Source organism: Oikopleura dioica, chromosome PAR (genome assembly GCF_907165135.1).
Source record: "Oikopleura dioica chromosome PAR, OKI2018_I68_1.0, whole genome shotgun sequence".
Taxonomy (NCBI): Eukaryota; Metazoa; Chordata; class Appendicularia; order Copelata; family Oikopleuridae; genus Oikopleura; species Oikopleura dioica.
In genome coordinates this window covers 4,052,694-4,072,742 of record NC_137293.1, presented here as the reverse complement: position 1 = coordinate 4,072,742, position 20,049 = coordinate 4,052,694, and the positions used below count along the sequence as shown (strand labels likewise).

Sequence of the window (20,049 nt, the reverse complement as noted above, 5' to 3'; positions counted from 1 at the left end):
TTGCTTATTTGACAATCAGCGAGCGCATCTTCTTCAGAATGTAAATAACAGAAGCATCATTTATGCCAAGAGCCACTCGAAGTCGGGTTTTAACCCACAGGGATCGATCCCAGCCATATTCTCCTGCTAGGCGGCACAACTCAAATCGTGAAACAGGTTAATTTCAACTCAGAGTGGTTCCTCGTTGTCGTCATTTTTTGTCCCAAAGACCTTTAATTAACCTATTTTCAGGTTTGCAAGACATCCAACCAACTATCCACTGGGCCGCACGAAGCCGAAGCGTCGCCAGCAGCAGCACCAGTAGTAGGAGCGATGCTGCTGAAAATAGAGAGCAAGACAATGAAGCTCTTGCCAGCGATTCCGAAGAAGATCCAGGAGACTCCGCTCTTTTCGGCCCCGACTCGGATGAAACTGACGTCGAGGGCGATGCTGAATATCTACCGTCACAAGTCACGGAAAATGGAGGAGTAATCGTCCCCGATAGTGACGAAACAGATGCAGAGGCGGATAGTGATGCGACAGACGCGGAACTGAACCTTGACGACTTTATGTTACAACCAGGCATGGATGAAGGCCTACCGCCGGGAATCCGTCCAGATACACCATACGATCTGGGACTTGGGGACGAAGATGACGTAGACGATGAAAATGGAACCCAAGACGATCGCGAGGATTCGGACGTGCCAGATCCGACTCAGCCCGTCGTTGAGAATCCAACAATCATCGCAGATGATAGCGTTATTCTTATCGAAGATGAACCAGCGGCACCAGAGCCAGTTCAAAATCTGCCGCTTCAACCAAAACCTTCTCCCAAGAAAAAGTCACCCGTCAAAGCACCTCCTTCCCTCAACGGTAAGCCTCTTCCTCTATCTCTTGTAACTTGCACAATGTAGCTAAGAGGAAGGTATTCAAAAACGCTCCACCAATTTGCGTCAGTATAAAAACCTGTTTTTCTTTTCTGAACTTGTTTTCAGAAAGTGTCGACAACGAAATTGCCCAGTGCCACATTTGCTTCGAGAATATGAAAACGGACGGAGCGCATGAAATATGCGCGTTGAGTTCTTGCGGCCATCTTTTCGGCCGAGAATGTATAACGAAATGGGTGAAAATGAAGAAGGAATGCCCGAACTGTAAGAAAAAGACGACCAAGGGGCAGATAAAGAAGATCTATCCGAGCTCGATGCCGCTTGTGGCAGAAGATACCAGCGAAATCGAAGGACTCAGGTATGTTTATTCTCTTGCTTGATTTTCACCTTGTCTTCGTTCAGAAAACAAGTTGAAGAAATGTCAGCAGCAAACAAAACTCTGCGGGACAAACTTAACGTCTCAGAGACGGAGCTGAAAATCACCAAAGAAAGTTTGAAAGCAAACGAAGCCATCATCCACCATTTGCGAATGAACCGCCGCACGAGTAATGATCAGAGCAAGGACGAAAGACGGCCAAGGCATTTCCCGAAATTCATTCTTCGAAAGGAAGAAAAACTTATCAAAGAAACCAACCAGCCTGGGCAGAAAGAAGCATGTAGATTACTTGCTGTTGACGATCCTTTTCGGTCCACTGTGCTCTGCGCGACTTCAATTTCGAATCAGAATACGACGACGTTTTCAAACTTTTCGCATGGAATCTGCGTGTTGGATATTCAAACGATGGCCAGGAAGAAATATGTGGCCACGCATAAGCAATCGATAAAGGACATTGAGTTCAACAGTGGCTACTTGCTCACTGGAAGCTTGGTAAGCAAAATAGATTTTCGAACCCCAAAAACGATTTCTTTCAGGATAAGTCGATGAAAGTCATCGACCTCGAAGCTTCAAGAATCACCCGCAGTTTCGAAACTCAGGTTCCAGTCTGGTCTGTAACATGGAACCGGGGAAAGCAACTGGTCTACGGCGGCATCAAAGCATCCGTCCTCGAGTTCGACGTCCGGGTCAAGACCAGCAAGCCCACCAGAACCATCAAAGTCCCCGGGGGCGACTACCAACAAGTCCATTCGCTTTACTTCAAGAACAACGGGCTTCTTTGCGGCCAGTACAAGATGTATCAATGGATTGGACTCGAAAATACGAATTCCGTGTCTGTTCTTTCTCAAGAAGAAGGTATGTAAATGCTTTTCTCCCATTTTATCCACTTTTAAGAAAGTCCATCAAGCTTTATGCCTGGTAAGAAACTGCTTCTAGGTGGCTATTTGAAATCCATTTCGCACAATATTAGCTTTGCCTCGCTTTTATGTTCTTTTTCGCATGCTTTTTCCACACGATTTTCGTTCCAGAGTCAAGTTTTGGGAGATTATTAATCATTTATTCAGGAAATGGGATGCCTTTCCACGTGCTAGGGGACAACTTACTCGCTACATTCCGCAACAAGCCACCTCAAACTAAATTATCAAAGCTCAGTTTTACTTCGCAGAATTCTCAGGAGGGCGCTAGAAGACTTACCAATGATGTTGTGAATACGTTTAGTGTCTCGCATCAGCATGATAAAATGCTCAGGGTAAGTTCAAGCTCATGGAGATTAGCTCAATTGCCTTTTCCCGTCTACGTTATTTTGAATTTCAGGCATTTTGTTGATGATTTCTTTCAGGATAAGCTTTTAAACTTGGACGACCATCTTGTGGCTGCTTGTACCAATCAACAGACCGGAAGTTTGCAACTGTGAGTTAGCTTTTCCGACCCCAAAATAACCCTTTTTAAGCCATGATGCGCATTCCGGTGACCTTCTTCAGCGATTTGAGCGCGCTCAGAATACCATTCTCGACTGTGTCCAGGTAATCCCTTTTTCAAAGGTCATCCTCTGCAATCATTTTTTTTCAGTATCGACTTGGTACAACAAACTACATCGCTGAGCTTGACGGTCGAGCAGTCCGATTCCACGAGCAACAGAAAATGTAAAAAAGCAATAAAAAAAACTACCACGACTCCAGAAAATGCCAGGCTACCCATGTACAGACACGGATATGAAAATAATCATTTTAACTATTTTTTCTCCACTACTGCCACTTAGCAAATCACAAATAAAATGAAATATAAAAGAAAGATCTGTTTCTACTGTATATTTTTTCTGTCGTCCTGGGTTGGATTTGTTTTATGGCACGTTAGGAGGTCAGTTTGAACGCTGGGCTTTGTACAGGAAGTTTCAGGATTTTGACTTGAGCTTTCGGGGTACTGTATTGAGTTGTCGTACACGCAGGGATCCTAGATGTTGACAGTAACTGTTCTCTTACGATTGACTTACTAATGGCTTGTTGGGAATCGGAGTAAGTACGTTTTCTCCATCTGTCATTTGTCTTGACGCTCGAATTGCTTCGAAGAACTTCGAATTCACAAAATTTGGATCCAAGTCCTTTCTCTTAAATCGTCTTGAAAACGCGACCCTTCTTTTCGTCACTCGCCCGCTAAAAGCAGAACGTTTATTGATGAATCGCTGATGGCTCATTTTTTTTCAAAGCCGTAAATATTTCTAAATCGCAAATAAATCTTTTATAAACTCATACGCGTGCTCGTTTCAACGTGCTTGGCGAGTTGTTTGGAAACAAATCATAACTGATTTGAAGCACTGGAGTTTTGATAAAAGCGAAAGTGGAATCGGGATCGTTAGGCGAGTAGTGCAGAGTAAGTACAAGAGACTTTATTTTACAAGATTTTCGATATAATTTTGATTTGTGGGTCCAAGATTGTCGATTTTATGGGTTGAATTGTGACCTCAATTTTACTTATTAGTCCAAGAATCGACAATCATGGTCCAATTTTTTGGCATTAGTTTTCGCTCACTACATGTAGATGTTAAGATACATGTAATCAATTCATTGCTTTAGGTAGAAGGATGAAGCTTCTCTGCAGTGTTTTGCTCGGCACAGCCTTCGGGCAATACGCTGACTACGGAGCATACGGGTACGCCCAGTACAGCGCGTACGAATACGATCAGTACGGCAACAAGAAGAACAAGAACAAGAACCAGTACCAGTACGCTGCTCCAAGCGGGTACGGCTACGACGGAAAGACCTATCTGGACTCAGACCTTAATGACTACAAAAATGGTCTCCACTGCTGGAAATGTGACGCTCGTATCTCCGCTGACGTAGACATTGGCAAAACAGCTGGCAAGAACGTCTTCTTTGATTGCTTGGCCAATGGAGTCGTCCAGGATTGCAAAGGTGAAGAGCGAGTTTGCTTCACCGAGACTCGTGCCCGATACGACCGAATTTACGCTGTCCACACCGGTTGCAAATCTCCCGATGCCTGCGTCGCAAACTGGAGACGCAACGAGCGATACACTCTTCCATTCATGCTCTTTGGCAAGCACACCGACAGCAGCACAACGCCACAATACATCGATGATGAGTGCCGAATTAACTCAGCGCTCGATCAGCAAAAATTCGAGACCCACCGTTCTCAGTGGGAATCCGTCTGCCGAACATGTTGCGTTGCTGGCATCAGTACTACTGGTACTGATCTCTGTAACCGAGCAGCAGGGACTCCATTGTCTTTCGGATGCTCAAACGGTGGAGCAAATCCATCAGCTGCTGCTGACGCTTGCGCTGGTCTGGAACCAGCCGGTTCCCTTCAGACACTCGCCAAAGCAAAGTACCAGTACCAGACGCTCGCCGCTTTCATGAAGACGGCGCTCAATGGTCTCGATTCTTCTGGCGCTGCCGTCGCCAAATACCCAATGCCCGTCGAAGGTCGAAACTCTGTCACCGAACAGAAACGACTCCGACTCAAGGACGATGACAGCACAGCTCTCTTGGAGCAAGCCGATCTCCTCTCCAAAGAGACTCTTGATCACTTCGATGTCCGAGCCGGCGGCAAATAAATGGAACATTACCGTAAGTAACAGTCTCCCAAACATAAATTATCTTATCTTAATTTTAGATCTCTTTCCATTCAAACACAAGCTACAACAACAAACACACCAGAAGTCATTCACTTTTCACCACCACCAAATCATACACTTCTACTCTCCCACTACTTGTGCTACTTTTATCAACACAACAAGAAACCCCTTCACCATCTCGCCGCTGAATTCGAGTTCCTAAACCATCTTTGGAACAAACTTGATGCCTTCCTCGAAATCAGCTGGAGCGGATTAAGCCTAATCCACCTTTTTCTCGCCCAGATTATTTTCAAAAGAGAAGGCTCTCCCTCTGTATACTTCTTATTTGTCAGACAAGGTAGTTAAAGCCAACACACATGGAAAGCATAATGCTCAACGATGAAATTTGAAACAGTTAACGAATCATTAACTGCATTCTGTCTCACTCCCGCCTCAACTGTTTTTGAATTGATTCTTGAGTTGCACGAAATAAAGTGTTTGAAAAAAATATTCTATTGTGAATTTCTTCAAGACTGGTAGTATTTGGGTTAATGAAGAATTTCGGCACAAACTAAAATAAGGAAGTAATAAGATAGGACGTGACAGCGAAGGAGCGAACAAGAAAGTATCATACACGAAAGGATCAAATAAAAAAGTATCATACATTAAAGTATCAAATAAGAAAGTATCATACACGAAACGATCAAATAAGAAAGTATCATACATGAAAGTACCAAATTAAATAGGATCAAGCATTAAAGGATCAAATTTTTTTGGAACCAATAAGATTGCCGTATAAGGCCTACCGGCCTATAAGAAACCCATCCTCAATCATTTTCAAATGTATGCCCGATCCAATCTTGCACGTTACTGGCTTGGATCTTACATTATAATTTGATCCTTTGGTGTATGATACTTTCTTATTTGATCCTTTCGTGTATGATACTTTCTTATTTGATCCTTTTGTGTATGATACTTTCTTGTTCGCTCCTTCGCTGTCACGTCCTAGCTTAAGACTTACTTATTTTGGTTTACCCCAGAATTTCTTTCTATTTAGCCAAAAAAAAACTAGAGCAACTGTCTAAAAAAAGAGCTGATTTGAGGTCGTCATTATTGACTTTTTGTGGAAATCTTACCTGATGGACTGAGTCTGGATCTCATGAATTGTAATGGTTGATGGAAGCTGCGTATTTTTCTCGGGCACTCTTTCTGTTGTTTTTCCTTTTGAACTGGATCTGGTCCAATCTGAATATTTCACAATGGCTTTCTTCCTTGATTTCAGCGGAATTCACCTTGATCCATAAAATATGGCCGAAACTTTAATTGACTCGGGATGATTCTTCTTGGCACTTGAGGTGTCCGAAATATGTTTTCTTTTCGCAAGGGTTCCTGTAGGTTCATTTGCTTCTATTCTTTCAAAAATTAAGTAAAAAAGAAGGAAAAAATGAAAATTATTAAAAAGCTGTTACGTCAAACGAGACCAGAAAAAGTTAGACAAAAACGGAAGTTATTATGTAATTAATCCCATTTCAAACAAAAATTAAAACGAAGGTGATACTCACCTTTTTTGATTTGCTAAACAAGAAAAAAGACGACTCTCTGAAGTAAAATTGGTCTGAGTATACTGACTATCATTCTTGTCGCTCTTTGTCCCTGTCTATTTTTTCTGACAATCTTGACCCAATTCTGTTGCCCTGGATTGTAAACATTTTTAGATTTCGTCTTTCGTTGTCTACTTTTTCTTTATTCCAGAACGACCTTCAGCTCTTGAACTTAAATTTTATGATCTTGATAACAATGTCAAATTAAATTACAACAATTTCCCGGTCCAAGCGGTGACAATAAGAAAACCAGATAAATTTTGAATTGTCAGAGTACCAGGAACCTGATTCAGATCAATTAAATTTGCACCGATTTGCGGACAATCATTCGTCTCTTATTCAAGAGTGCGTCTTATAAGTGTCTCTTGACAAGAAACGTTTCAAGGTAGAAATGAAAGTCACAAGCTGTGCAATTTTATTTGTTCTTGGTTCCAAGGCAATGTCGTTTTATGAATTGAATTCGATTTATGAAGATTGTATCGATGGTAAGAGAATAACACTTGATTTTTTCGGATTTTTTTTTTAAATTTATTTTAGGAATGTATGCAAAATACTTGAGCGAAAATGGAGACAATTACTTCCGATTCCTACAAGACGTCGACCGCGAATGCGAAAACCTCCTGCAAATGTACATCGATAAATCAAAAATATCCGCCTGATGATATTTTCAAAAAGCTTTTATACCACTGTGTGTTGAATAAAAACCGTCGTTCCAAAGAGTGCAGATTCGGACGATTGCTGATGAATGATTGAGTCTCATTGACACGTATCAAGTACAGTATCAGATTAATTATTTCACGGTGGATATCTATCGGTACCTGCTGGTCAATAGTTGCTCCTTCCTCGATAATTGTTCGTGGATAATTTAAAGCCAATCTTTCTATAAAAGTCATCGCACAGATCTTACTCGACATCATCATCTAGATTCGAATAAGAGCTAAAACAAAATAATGAATTTTTTCTGTTTCCTTTTTGCTTTTAGCCAAGCTTTGTCGATGTATGATTTGAATAAAATCTACAGGGAATGCCTTGAAGGTAAATTTCTACTCCCTATTTGAACGTAAAGAGCCAGTTATAAGTGTTTGATTTCAATTAAATTGATGATTTCAGGCATGTATACAAAAGGTTCCGAGGAAACCCCTTGGAATGGGTACGAATCTGCTGAAGAAAAATGTGATGAGATGATCAACCTACTTGTTAGCTTCAAGAAAATCAGTGTGTAACACACTTTTAGAGCTCATTATGCCATCATGTTTTCACTGCAAACCTGCTTCCTTGTTAGTCGACTATTCTTATTTGGTAATAAAAATGATCATTCATACGAAAATCATACAATATGCATTGAATAAGGCTTGGCTGACAGTCTCGACCAAGTAGATGATCCTAAAGGATGATGTCTGATTGCCAATGCTCAAATTAAATAATTCTCGTTTTTGTTTCCGCACCCTTGACAATTATTGCTTGTTTATAATTAAAAACAAATTCGCCTATATAAAAAACCTTTCGAATGAAAGTGATCAGTTGAACATTCTTGTTCTACAAATGACATAAAAAAGAGTCCGATATCGATTTTTCTCAATTCAGTGCCACATTAGTCCGCTAATATGAGAACATTTCCATGATGCCATATTGTCAGTGGGCTAGATTTAATTATTCTCAGTTGCAGCATCGTTGATAATTACTTGTTAAAAATTTAGATAAAGTGTAGCTTATAAAAGACCCGCGATAAGAAAGCATACAGAAGAGATTAAAAAAAGAAAAGCGATGAATTTTTTCTTCATTATCTTCGCTTCGACCCAGGCCTTGTCTATGTTTGACCTGAACATGATCTTTGAAGAGTGTGTTGATTGTTAGCTTACTTTGTCCTCTAATCATTTAAACGATGTTCAGATCTTTACTCAAAGAGCACTAAGGTAACTCCATGGAACGGATATATAACTGCCGAAAAAAAATGTGAAAAACTCATTTACTTGCTCGTCAAACAAAAAGAAATAAAACTGTAAGCAATCATATTTAGGCTTTATTTATCTTTTTTGTCTTTCAACAGACACTCAATAGTAACAGGAAGGCTCTGATCAACTGACGCCTTCATCATTTCTTTCTGCAGCGGGTTTTTATTTGGCCGTTGCCAAAGAAGCGAGTAGCCAAGAGCATCGTCGAAAATGTACGATAAAAAGTTGTAACCAATTGATGAAGTGTTTGGGCGAATAAAAACAGTGACAATGACCCAAAAGGAGATAGCGGTATTGATAGCAAGGAAGAGAATTGCGATGATGAGAGGGATGTAGACATCGCCAACCGTCTGAAAATGTTTATTTAGCGGTAAAATGGATGGTGAAACAAACGGGTAAAATACAAGTCGCTTGAATCTGCTGCCCCTTTGTCGGGATAATGCAATCCATTTCTTCCGGAATATCATTCCATCCCAGTATAAATGGTTTTCCGCAAATAATTGCTGGCACTAATAGACCAACACTCAGGACGAAATTTGAAAGTGTTCGAATGAGATATTTTTTGTACAAGACGCTCCCGTTGAAATTTCCTTGGCAAGCCCACATTTTTAAAATGCACCAGAGAACTCCGTGGCGATAGGGATTGATGTTCGGATGAGGGTCGTTTTTACCGTCGTAGAGGACTTGATGATGGGATGTTGCTGCGTCTGAAAGAAGAATTGAGACTTTTTTGCCGGAAGAAGAATTGAGTACCTTGTATGTATGTAACTTTGTGAATGGAGACAATAAGCGGGACGACATTCATGTGACTGAAGTTTCGATACATGAGTTTCCCAACAAGCGCGCGATCGTTCATCTTGCAGACGTTTTTGCATCTATTTCCCAGGCAGCAAAATGACTCGGATTGATCCATGAGAGGGTCTTCTACGTCACTCTTTGCAGTCTTCTTTTTCGAACTGCTGCATAAACAGCTCGTTTGAGTTTCTTTGACGGAGCTTGTGTCTGATCCTTCGAGCATATCTTCTAAGGATGCTGCTCCTTCCCCAACATTTTGAAGAAAACTTGACATTCTCAAAGGCTCATATTTTTGGCGCTAGAAAAAATTGTAAACAAGAATTGAAAATAAAATTTTACCTGGCTAAAAAGCTTGGAATCAGGATCAAAAGCCCGTCCGGGGTGATATTTTTGAGTTCCGCCCCAAATACCATCTTTTGGAATTGACTCCAGCTTCTGCTTGACGATATCCAGTAACAACCTGGTGTATCCCATGTACGAATTAAGGATGCCCCCGACGCTCAAGCTCCAGGCAATTTTCGGAATGTGGAAGCAAATGGAAATCAAGAAGAAGATTTTTGATAGGTGGTCGACATACCATCGCGCATCGAGCTCTAGAAAAACTTGACTTGAGCCTCATTTTTCAATCACTGACCTGGGTTTTCAAACTCGACAAAGTTCTGTCCATTTTCGTTTTCCGCCATCCAGCAAAAATTATTTACGTAAGCAACTGTTTCGCGAGAAAGGCCATTGTCGACTGGACTCTGGGAGTTTATACAGTTGATCTGTTCTGTAATGCTTCCTGATAATTGAAGAATCAAGCCAATAAGAAGGAAGCCGTAACAGCCGACAAAATGTATCACTGTATCCTTAAAATTATATACAATTGTAAACTTCAACAGTCAATCATCTTACCTCTGTAAATTCAACAACAACTGTATGTTGATTCTTCGAGCTTTCATCTCCCAATGCTGAAATAAACCCTGCTGGATCCATTTTTTCTCTTAATCTTATTCAAATTGCACTGGCTGAGAAGATATTTGTGTTATCTTATCCTCGGCTCTGTTCAATCAATCATCTTCAAATAAGCAGGTCTCTCAGCCCAGGGGCAAATCCGATGACTCCGGCGGTTTTCCTGCTTTCAAGGATTTAGGTTTTCTCTCAAGTTTTGGAGAAACTAGTTGGTAGCTTGTTTATGAATAAGGTAATGAGCTGGCGGCCATGAACAGGCCCATTTCATGGAAGATTGATCCCAGCTACCAATCGACTAATTGGGACCGCTCGAGCTTTTTACGAGCATCAGCAGCATTTCAAATGAATAGACGAAAAGGGCAGAGACTTACCCTTGTCATTCAAAAATTAAATTTGAGAATGAGCGAATATCAAGAGAAAAAAATTTTATTAATTTATTTCATAAGGTTGTTTCTTGCATAGAAAATCGAGTAGCTCATTCTGGACCGTAACCATCCCATAAATATAAGTTGATCATGTCAGCGAGTCTCTAGAAAATAAAAAATATAGACATAAAATTCTTAGCGACTAGTAGTCGCCGACTACCTCTTGATCGTTCAAAACAGCATCATGGTACATTTGAGTTAATAGAGCATCATCAAGGTTGTTCAGGCACCAGTTGGTTCCAAGATAACCATCAAGGCCAGTCGACTCTTGGGTTGCGCTAGCATTAAATATGAAGAAAAATTGGCTTCTTCATCTTTACCTGTCAAAAGGAATAATTCGACCGGTCTCGAAATAATGCTCCGATCTCTCGTCAACAGGTATTTTCTTGAAAATTTTTGAGAGGAGGTTTCCGTTCATCTTTCCAGTGACTGGATATTCAACCCCTTTTTGAATTTCTTCGACGACATATGATTGGATATCGTTCATGAGATCCATGTAGATCTTTTTGTATTTTTTGCTATCTTCTCCTGTGCCCAAATTTCTCGTCTCAAAAGGGTCGTTTTTGAGGTTGTATAAGGAGAAGCCAGGATCGGGTTTGATCTCGCCAGTTTCCTTGTTTGGCTCAGCATCAGAAATTTCCCAAACTAAAATTAAATGACCAACATGATTTTGATGAGAAAACTGACCTTTGTTCATCATTGTGGTTCTTTTTTTCTTATACGGAAAAAGATACTTCTCATGTCGATTATTAGACCAGCCTTCTGGACACTGAGTGTTTCCGATCAGCTCAGTTTGATAATTCATAAACTTGTAATCTCCGTATCGGACGGCATAGCTCGTTTTCCATTGAAGATTATTATTATCCCAATTGTGGAGGAGTCCGTAAATGAATCGATCTCGAATTTTGGTGACTGAAGCATTTTCGAATAGATCATATTGATCAATTCCATCGAGATTTCTTGGCATCTGCTTGTCGAAGCCTTTTCTTGGCTTTTTTACACTTTTATCGAAAATTTGAGAAAAAAATCAGATAGTGATTGAAGCCCTTTTCCTGCCCAATGGAGAATTGTCGGGAAAAAATCCATGATATGGATCATTCCATCAATGTATCGCGAGTGAAACTCCCTTTTTGTCGAGTAGACCCAAGTCGGACTCAAAGTTCCTCCCTCAGTCAAGACGCTCTTGTAACCCTTGTACGGAAAGTTACAAGCTCGAGGACCTTCAGCGTCGCCCCCATACGCTTGGATAGAGCCGCCGTTGTCAGAATGGAAGATAATGATGGTTTCGCGATCGAGTTTGGATGCTTCTTCAATGACGCTTTGCATCGCGATATCAATGGATTTAACGGCAGCAAGGTGGACTTGCCGAGTAGCTGGCATGTCGGGATACAGAGCATTCATCTCATCCTATTTTAATTCATCCAATAAGCTTTCTTTCTGCTTCTTACCACTAAATTTTGGGGAGCAGCAACTTGTTCATGAGGAGCATTGAACGCCAAATAGACAAAATTCGGCTGACCCAAGCTTTCTCTCAAGATCTTGTTTGTTCTATTGCTCCAGGCATAGGTGGCATAGTCGAAACCTCCTTCAGGGATGTGTGGCTCTCCGTTGAGAAAGTGATTGAGGTATGTTCCTGGTGCTTAAATTTTTATTCGAAGGAAGCAAAAAAAATATGGAAATTTCACCTTCATTAGAGTGGGTGAAATAATCGACACCTCCTCGGTAATGGCTAAAATACGAAATTTTTTGAGTGAAGTAATTGAACTACGAACCCAAGAAAAGAGTCGAATCCTCGATTATGGGGCACATAGGAATCATTGCAATATCCAAGATGCCACTTTCCAACAGCATGAGTACTGTATCCAATTTCCTTTAAAAACTCAGGCAGAATCTTTTCGTTTGTACTTAGACCGATCGGATTAACAGGAGAAATCGGGTCAGATCCAAGTCCGTATCGAAAGGCATACCGGCCTGTTAAAAATTGAGCCCGCGACGGACTGCATCTTTCTGAGGCTTGTACTGGAACTCATACTGGAAGAACCGGCCATTAGTAATGGCCCATTTCTGGTGATAGAAATATTTGAGCCGATCCTGTGCGTTACATAAGAGTTCCTTAACGACGATGCTCGGCCCGTTTCAATCAAATCCGCCATAAAAGGTGTCGATTTCAGCTGCTTATTGTTCCAACTCACGTCGGACCATCCCAAATCATCCGTGATCACAAAGATAATATTCGGTTGGTTCTCTGGTACCTGCGCTTCAACTTGAATACATTTTATAAGCAGGAGGCTCCGTAATATCATTCTCTCGTTCTCGCTTGTGACACCATCCAAAAATTGCGACAATAAAAGAAATGCACCATTAAAACTGACCTTCACGGCACTACCAATTATACGAACATGATACTAAGAAGTCAGAAGACTTGAAAGACTTCATAAAAAAGAGCAAATGCAAAAAGAGCTCAAAGAAGTCCTCAAAACCTCTTCTTCCAAATTCGTCCACGATGCTGTCTGAAATCAAGCAGCAACAAATTCTCAGTGGGTTAAAGCGAACCTGTACTCAGAAGATGACTCACTGCGTTAATAGCCTTAGCAACCAGCCTCAGATTTTTTTCAAGAGAGAAATGATTGTATTTCTTCTTCTTTTTGTGGAGCTGATTTCAGCAACAAATGAACAGGTTAAAATTTTCTGTTTTAAACATCATATGACATAATATTTTATGCGTTGAGTCATAAACCTTGAAAAAGATCTGCAGCCTTGATTTTTCTTGCCCAGCCTTTTGCAAAAGCAGCAAAGGCACAGCAAAATTGCCAGAAACAGGGCCGCAAAATGCAAGAAAGCGGCTGAGGAGGAATTCGAGCGCTGCTCACGAGATTGCCATTTTTATGAATGCATGGAGGAGTGCCAGTATGAGCTTCGGCGTGAGCTAGAAACATGTCCTTGCTGGCAGAACGAAGAATCCAAAAGCGGTTGCACAAAAACAACGGTCCTCGATCTTGAGCAATATCGGGAAGGTTCCAAAACAGATGTTTTGTTTATATTATTTGCTTTCGGAACTCGATAAAAGAATAATGGTTGAGGATCTTAAGGAGCACGCAAATGGTTATAAACGCGAAAACCAGCATTTGAAAGCTGAAATTGAAGATCTTCATCGAAAATCGAAGAGTCTCTCTGAAAATTTGGCGAGTTTGAAAAATGAGAATGAAAAGCTTTCCAACGAGAAAATGCGGTAAGACAGAGTTCATTCAAATTTCAACGACAAATTGTTGATTCAGACTCAAATCGAGAAATTACAGTATATGGAAAAGGCTTCAAGGTCAAACTGAAAAAGGTTCTTTGGAGAAAAATCATAAAAAAGTCATAAAAAATTAGAGGCGGAAATTGTTAGGCTGAAAACTGAGAATGCCGACTTGATCGCTGAGAACGAGGAGCTCATAAGATCGAAAACAGATGAAGAACAGGCTGCTTTGACGGAAATGAAAGGAGATTTAGAAATAGCAAAAAGGGAGAAAAGCTCGATTCAGGAAAATTTGGATATCGAAAGAATCAGGTAAATAGTCGTTTTTTGATTTGGCTTGATTTGATTTGTTTATTAAGAAATTCTGATCTTCAAAGCGAAATCGACCAATGCAAAAGTGACATGGAAAATTTAAGGAATGAAATCAAGGAAGAGACGGCGCGATGCCAAAGAGCTACAACGGTTTCATTGAAAATTAAAGCATATTATAAATAAAAATCGCTAGGACTTGAAAAATGATCTCCAGCAAGAAGAAAGTGAAAAAGTAATACTCGAAGGAAAATTGTCAGTTTATAAAACAGAGATCGAAGAGCTGCAAGTCGAAAACGAAAACTGTTTCGGACGCGAAAAAAATTCCTTGATGGTTATTTCTGGTTACAACTCTCAAACTGAGTTCCTGAGCTACGTTCTCAAACCAGACGGAAGCGAGAATTCTCGCAAAATCGAAATGCCTCCTTCAAATCATGAAGGTCACTACCTTTACGCTTCGATTTCTGCTTTGATTCGCGGAAAAGTATACATTTTTGGTGGATACGAAGAATATGAATTTCGTGTAAAACAGAGCTTACAAATAATTTTATTTCTTGTGAAAATAGATTGCGATGATAAACGACTGTGAAATCCAGGAATTAAATGTGAAACTCAGGAATGATTATTTCTTCAACTCTGCTGCAGTAACGGCTGCGGATCAACAATCAGGTAAAGGACAAGTAGAATAATAATAGAATAAGTAGAATAAGAAGAAATAATAAAGTCGCTTTTATCTTGCATGTTTCTTCTTTTCAGCATTGATTTGCTTTCCCGCCGAAGAATACAAATAATGCGAAGAATTTGATGGCTATTCTGTTTCAATAAAACCGGCGACAAAATACTCACACCAAGCCTCATGTTTGGCGCTCTACAAGGACGAAAAAATTGCTGTCGGCTCCGCACTTTCTGATGGCTACAAAAAAGTGGAGAAATTTGACGGCGCTTTTTGGACAGAACTGTCTGATTTTCCGAAGTTTATCGATTTTCATATTTTTTAATTTGATGATTTGTAGAAAAATTTACGTCCATTCCTGCATCGGAATTTATGATGGGTTAATGGTGATGGGAGGTGGCAACGAAAATGCCGCTTCAAAGGATATATATCTGTTTCGCGACTCAGAATGGACCGTCGTTGGGCAGCTTAATGAATATGTAAGAATTTTCCTTATACAGCCATCATTCAATTAAATGTAAGCATAAATACTCTTCCCCAAAGCGAATCGGAAATACGATCTTTCTTGTCAGCGGGTATGTTTTCTCAAAAATATGCCTTAATTATTGAACTTAGTTATAATGTGGAGAAACTTGAATGGGATGGAGAAAAAATATCATCAGCAAAAGTTATCAACATTACTCATATATTTGGAAAATTTGAGCGGCCGATAGTTTTTCCTGTTGACGAATTTTTCTGTACATAAGTTTTTATAAAAGTATTCGATCAAATAAAGCCCGATATACCGTATATTTTTTTCATCAATAATCTGATCTTTGAGAAGCAGAAAAGATAGTTAAGAAGAAGGCAAGGACAAGTCCAGAAGCAATAACAGTCGCGGAAAGGCTAAATAGAAATTCTTGAGATTCTTTTCTTGGCTGTTACCGGTCCATAACGGCGGATGCATATTTCCATTCGCTCTCGTACTTGAGCGCCATGTCTCGTTTTCTGATTTTATTGGCGATGAAACGGATTTCTCGGTAAAGATGGGCTGCCGGCCCGTTTTTCATTCCAATAGGAAGGGGGTCAGAATCACGAACGGATGGGAAAACAACTTCGTCAGCCTTTGGCAAGGGTTCCATGTTGTAACATGCCGGCAGAAACTCATTATTTGGTTGTAATTTGAGCTTTTTGGGCAAAAAATTGGTGTTTTTGACCAATTTCCTGAAGAAAAATGAACCGGAAAATCCTCCCCATTCCTCTTCGTCCCTTATTGTGGTAGAATTTCAGACTAATAACAGTAAACGCCATCGATATACTGATCAGACAGCAGGAAGAGACGAAGAATTGGCCAATCACTGGAAGCGTATTTGGCATTCGAGGAGTCTTAGAACTCAATTGAGCCATGAAAAATACCATCGCGAGGAGAATCGTTATCGAGAGGACGATTTTTTCACCGCTTTGAGCTGGGAGAAAGAAAGTGCAGAGGATGAGCAGGGCGCAGAGAATACAGGGGAGGACTAAAATTGCTCGAAGAAGGATGGGATCATAAGTACCTAGGGTCATTGATGGAAAGTAAGTGAATCTCTTGAGATAGATTTTGTACGTGATGTCTTGATAGATTCCTTCGCAGCAGTCATAGGAGGTATCATTCAGAGTCCCTAAAATATTTCTTTAAAATCAGCTCAAGTGTCATCTTCGTCACCTTCTGTCTTTAAAATCTCCCAGGCGGTCGAGTTGATGAATTGATTCTCATCAATATGAATCGCCATGACTTCCCCTGTGTGTTTGCTTGTAGTCGTTTCCATGTTCAACCTGAGCAGGTGCTTCCTGTAGCTCCACGATCCGAATTTCATCTCGCAGACCTGCGTGTCGTATGGAAAGTATTTCATGTCGAGAGAGCAGGAACTCTTCAATTTATCAGGAGGGAGCCATGTGCAGTTTCCGGAATGGTGGACGACGATGTTGTCGTAGTCGCTCCCCTCTTGGTCCTGTTTTTGGTCAAATTGCTCCTTGATGCTCTGATAGAGCAAAATGTCCGGCTTCCACATCTTCCCCGCCGGGACGACTATCGAGGTAATATTCGAGTTCAAACTTGGACGCCAGGAAAGATACTGGTCTTTCCAACGAATGTTAAACATGACGGACGTTGTTAAAAATTGCTTTCTTTCGTTCAATTCGACAAGTTGAAGGAGGGTTACGGACATGGTGACATTGACGGAGTCCTTGATGTTGAAAACTGGCCGGGAAAACTTGTTGTATGCCGCGATTTTGTCCTTTTGACGAGTTTTTCCTTGGAAAAGACGAGAGATTCTTTTGATTTAACTGACAAAAAAGAAAATTTCTGCGAAACTCATTTCTTGACGTATTCAACGCAAGAATCAGGAACATCTTCAACCTCGACTCCTTGATATTTTCTCTGACAGTAACTGTTGTTCTTTATATCCAGCCTGTATCCATTAAAAAGCCTCTCAATCAGCACATTTTCTTCATAAAACCCAAATGTTAAAAAGGGAAAAACGTACCAAAAGCGCATTTTTTGCTTGATTTATGGAAAAAAAGGTTGGAAAGAAGGGTGCGTATTGATCGAGGGTCGACCAGATGCAAATTAAAATTCAATCTTTTTTGGACAAAACTTTATTAGCGCGTCCGCTTTTAATCTTCTACGGATCAGACGGGCGCGAATTTGATTTTGCCCGTTTTGTTGATGAATCGTACAGTTTATTCAAAATTTTTATTCGAGCAAATTTACATAACAGAAGAAAACTAGCCTTTGTTCTTTGCATTTTCTTTGTCGACGACGATTTTCCACCAAGTTGTTCCGACGAGAATGAAGACGATTCCAAATGAAACAACTAAAGTTGTCAAGAAAGGGTTGAAGAAATGAAATCTTACTAATAGTCGAAGCCATAAAGAACGGCAGCGACAATGGATTGATCGTTTTTGTCGGCAGTTCAGCTGGGTAGGCTGCGATTTTGCTTTCTTCAACTTTCAGCTAAAAATTTCATATAAAAGATTTCATTATTTTCCCCCTTCAATTAAGGGGAGAGCACTTACTGCTGTGTATTTTGTCAATTCTTCTGGATTGTCCATAATTTCAGAAATATTAATCGATTCCGACTTGTATGTAATCGGCGGCTCAGTAGGCATAGAATTGAACAGTCTTTTCGCTTCTTCTAGTCCCAAAATATCCTGCCGACCAAATTATGCTAATCAGTAAAGACGAGCCCTGGGCCTACCTCCTTAGTGAAATGCATTACAGTAAGCACCAACCCAATGGTCATTAAAATTGAGCCAATCGTCATTATAACATAAATTTTTCGCCTTGGTTTTTGGCTTCGTTTTTTCACAAGAACTAAAAATTATCAGATTCCAAATTATCATAACCTCGGTTTTTGATTAATTTCAAGCACGATGATGTTGTACTTATTCTTTAAATTTCATCTTTTCATCAATAAAATATGGCTTATTGAACGGAAAAACAGGCCTCTTATGGTTTTACCTTTGAATTGAAGACTTTCGGACGTACTAACATTATTGCCCGGAAGATTCATTGACTTGTTCATACTCTTCTCTCTCAATCTTAAATTCTATCTCTCTCTTCGTTGAAAAATGGTGAACCTTCTGAGATGAAAACGGACCAGTTTTGACCTCTGAAAAGCATTTTGGAGGCGTGCGGGCCAATTTAGAGGCCATAAATTCAGAGAATTACCTGAAACCAATTAGTTTGTCTATTCCCTTCTTTTCTCCGATAATTCTCCTACTTTTGGAAGTCTGGATTTGTTCTCGCCCTTGGTTGGGAATGAATAAATTAGTTCGCACTACAGATATTCGCTGAATTAGATAGTCCTGACAGATATGCTCAAAAATGATGCCGAGGCAGGGTCAAATTTAAGGGGACTGACAATGCTAAATTGATTTTGATTAAAACTTCTTTTTAATAGAAAAATCATATTAAAAGCTACTTTTTTCAAGCGATAAGGGTGTCAAATGAATTTTCGTTCAGAAAATTTTACATCGAAAATTATTGAGTTATCGATAAAATACAAAAAATTGGCAAAAAAGCTCGAAATATTCTTTCAAAGCGAACTTCTTAAAAATCATTCTTTCTCGGCAGAAAAATTCTTCGTAAAAAAGAAATCTCAAAGTTTCAGCTTCGGGAAAAGTCGATCATATCTTTCCATAGTGCGCAATCTAAAATCCATTAAAAGATTTATCCACTTCGATCCAAAGCGCTGAAAAATTCATTCGATGCAGGATGGACGTCACCTTCGAGAGACCAGAAGGAAAAACATTTTCTCCCGACTAACGCTAATTATTCAGCTTCACAAAGACGTTTATTATCAATTTAAATTTATCGAATTAGTTCTTCGGTCAACAATGTACGATCAGAAGTACTTTTAACAAGTGAAATCCAAAGTGTCGACTTTCAACGGCTCCAGGGGTCTCGATATTGGCCAAAAATGAAAAGCGAAAGCGAAAATTTTTCAAAAATTTAGAGCAAAAGCGAAGCGAAAGCGAAGCGAAAGCGAAGCGAAAAATTTTCTAAAAAGCAAGAAAAAAAACGAAAATTTTCGAAAATTAGTTTTTGATCTTGCTCAATAGACCTCATTTGCTATCCGCTACAGTGATATGGAAAGATATTGCTAGTCACAAACAAATGATTCTAGCACCCTAAAACTAGTTCTTATCAGCGAAGAAATAACTTAAATTTTTATTTACTCGAGATTACGTCGCATTTCGGCGCTATAAAAGTTCAATTTTATGGGGTATATCCTTAATACAGGAAGCTTTAATATCAAATTTGGAGGAAATTTGTGATTCGCCTAAAACAGCAAAAAAAAAACCAAAACAATTTTTTATGAAAATCAACTAAGACTTGATATTTTTGTCTTGAAGCATTTTTTTTTCTTCTATTCTCGTCTCTTTTCTCATTTCATGGTCAAACAGGTCAACATCAGGCTAATTTGACTTTCGCAAACGGCACGGAATCGTTTCTCCGATAAATTATTCATGGCAAAAGACAAACTACATTTGCACGTAGTGACGGACGTGTCCGATCAGCTGACAAATCCAATTCCCCCATCTTTTTGTCTTTCTTTTGATGAGCCTTCGGCTTTCCCCGATTTGAGCATATATTTTTTGAACTTAGGAAAGCCATAGCCTATGGCCCATAGGTGGGGTTGCGCTGGTGGGATTTCGGCCGAAAACGGTTTGTTTTTCAAAATGGCTGAAACTACGGGACTATGTGTGAAAATTGGCGAAAATTTCATAAAAAATGGTAAAAATTATAAATTTTTGAATTTTTGACGGTCA

The 20,049-nt window shown here is 39.9% G+C and overlaps 7 protein-coding genes across 9 annotated transcripts in view; 3 read left to right on the top strand and 4 right to left on the bottom strand.

Moving 5' to 3' along the window:
• The window catches only part of LOC145701320 (uncharacterized), a 29,880-nt gene that overhangs the window by 4,423 nt on the left and 5,408 nt on the right, over positions 1–20,049 (top strand). The window lies entirely within an intron of this gene.
• LOC145702583 (E3 ubiquitin-protein ligase RFWD3-like) lies at positions 17–3,021 on the top strand. 2 transcript variants are annotated; one of them, XM_081779815.1, is made up of 10 exons: positions 17–156; positions 232–852; positions 975–1,224; positions 1,269–1,734; positions 1,779–2,097; positions 2,137–2,160; positions 2,307–2,491; positions 2,582–2,652; positions 2,693–2,765; positions 2,812–3,021. In XM_081779815.1, exons 1-10 carry the CDS (start codon positions 63–65, stop codon positions 2,887–2,889), a joined length of 2,181 nt encoding a protein of 726 aa, XP_081635941.1. In that variant the 5' UTR covers positions 17–62; the 3' UTR covers positions 2,890–3,021. The 2 variants fall into 2 exon arrangements, with proteins under 2 accessions (XP_081635941.1, XP_081635942.1); XM_081779816.1 differs by lacking the exon at positions 2,137–2,160.
• Positions 3,547–5,320, top strand: LOC145703639 (uncharacterized). 2 transcript variants are annotated; one of them, XM_081781024.1, is made up of 3 exons: positions 3,547–3,609; positions 3,813–4,823; positions 4,870–5,320. In XM_081781024.1, exon 2 carries the CDS (start codon positions 3,821–3,823, stop codon positions 4,808–4,810), a length of 990 nt encoding a protein of 329 aa, XP_081637150.1. In that variant the 5' UTR covers positions 3,547–3,609; positions 3,813–3,820; the 3' UTR covers positions 4,811–4,823; positions 4,870–5,320. The 2 variants fall into 2 exon arrangements, with proteins under 2 accessions (XP_081637150.1, XP_081637151.1); XM_081781025.1 differs by having other exon boundaries at positions 3,813–4,827.
• On the bottom strand, positions 8,426–10,346 carry LOC145703129 (uncharacterized). The gene is made up of 6 exons (XM_081780443.1): positions 10,053–10,346; positions 9,793–10,006; positions 9,498–9,751; positions 9,117–9,456; positions 8,757–9,070; positions 8,426–8,713 (listed from the first exon to the last, which is right to left on the bottom strand). Exons 1-6 carry the CDS (start codon positions 10,131–10,133, stop codon positions 8,432–8,434), a joined length of 1,485 nt encoding a protein of 494 aa, XP_081636569.1. The 5' UTR covers positions 10,134–10,346; the 3' UTR covers positions 8,426–8,431.
• LOC145705008 (arylsulfatase I-like) lies at positions 10,585–15,875 on the bottom strand. The gene is made up of 9 exons (XM_081782461.1): positions 15,679–15,875; positions 12,307–12,537; positions 12,220–12,263; positions 11,983–12,173; positions 11,591–11,941; positions 11,222–11,525; positions 10,855–11,179; positions 10,695–10,812; positions 10,585–10,638 (listed from the first exon to the last, which is right to left on the bottom strand). Exons 1-9 carry the CDS (start codon positions 15,873–15,875, stop codon positions 10,585–10,587), a joined length of 1,815 nt encoding a protein of 604 aa, XP_081638587.1.
• Positions 15,901–16,868, bottom strand: LOC145705007 (neuronal acetylcholine receptor subunit alpha-7-like). The gene is made up of 2 exons (XM_081782460.1): positions 16,439–16,868; positions 15,901–16,394 (listed from the first exon to the last, which is right to left on the bottom strand). Exons 1-2 carry the CDS (start codon positions 16,782–16,784, stop codon positions 15,901–15,903), a joined length of 840 nt encoding a protein of 279 aa, XP_081638586.1. The 5' UTR covers positions 16,785–16,868.
• Positions 17,474–18,527, bottom strand: LOC145705013 (uncharacterized). Its single transcript, XM_081782464.1, has 6 exons — positions 18,446–18,527; positions 18,236–18,386; positions 17,973–18,088; positions 17,791–17,925; positions 17,629–17,728; positions 17,474–17,588 (listed from the first exon to the last, which is right to left on the bottom strand). Exons 2-6 carry the CDS (start codon positions 18,297–18,299, stop codon positions 17,500–17,502), a joined length of 504 nt encoding a protein of 167 aa, XP_081638590.1. The 5' UTR covers positions 18,300–18,386; positions 18,446–18,527; the 3' UTR covers positions 17,474–17,499.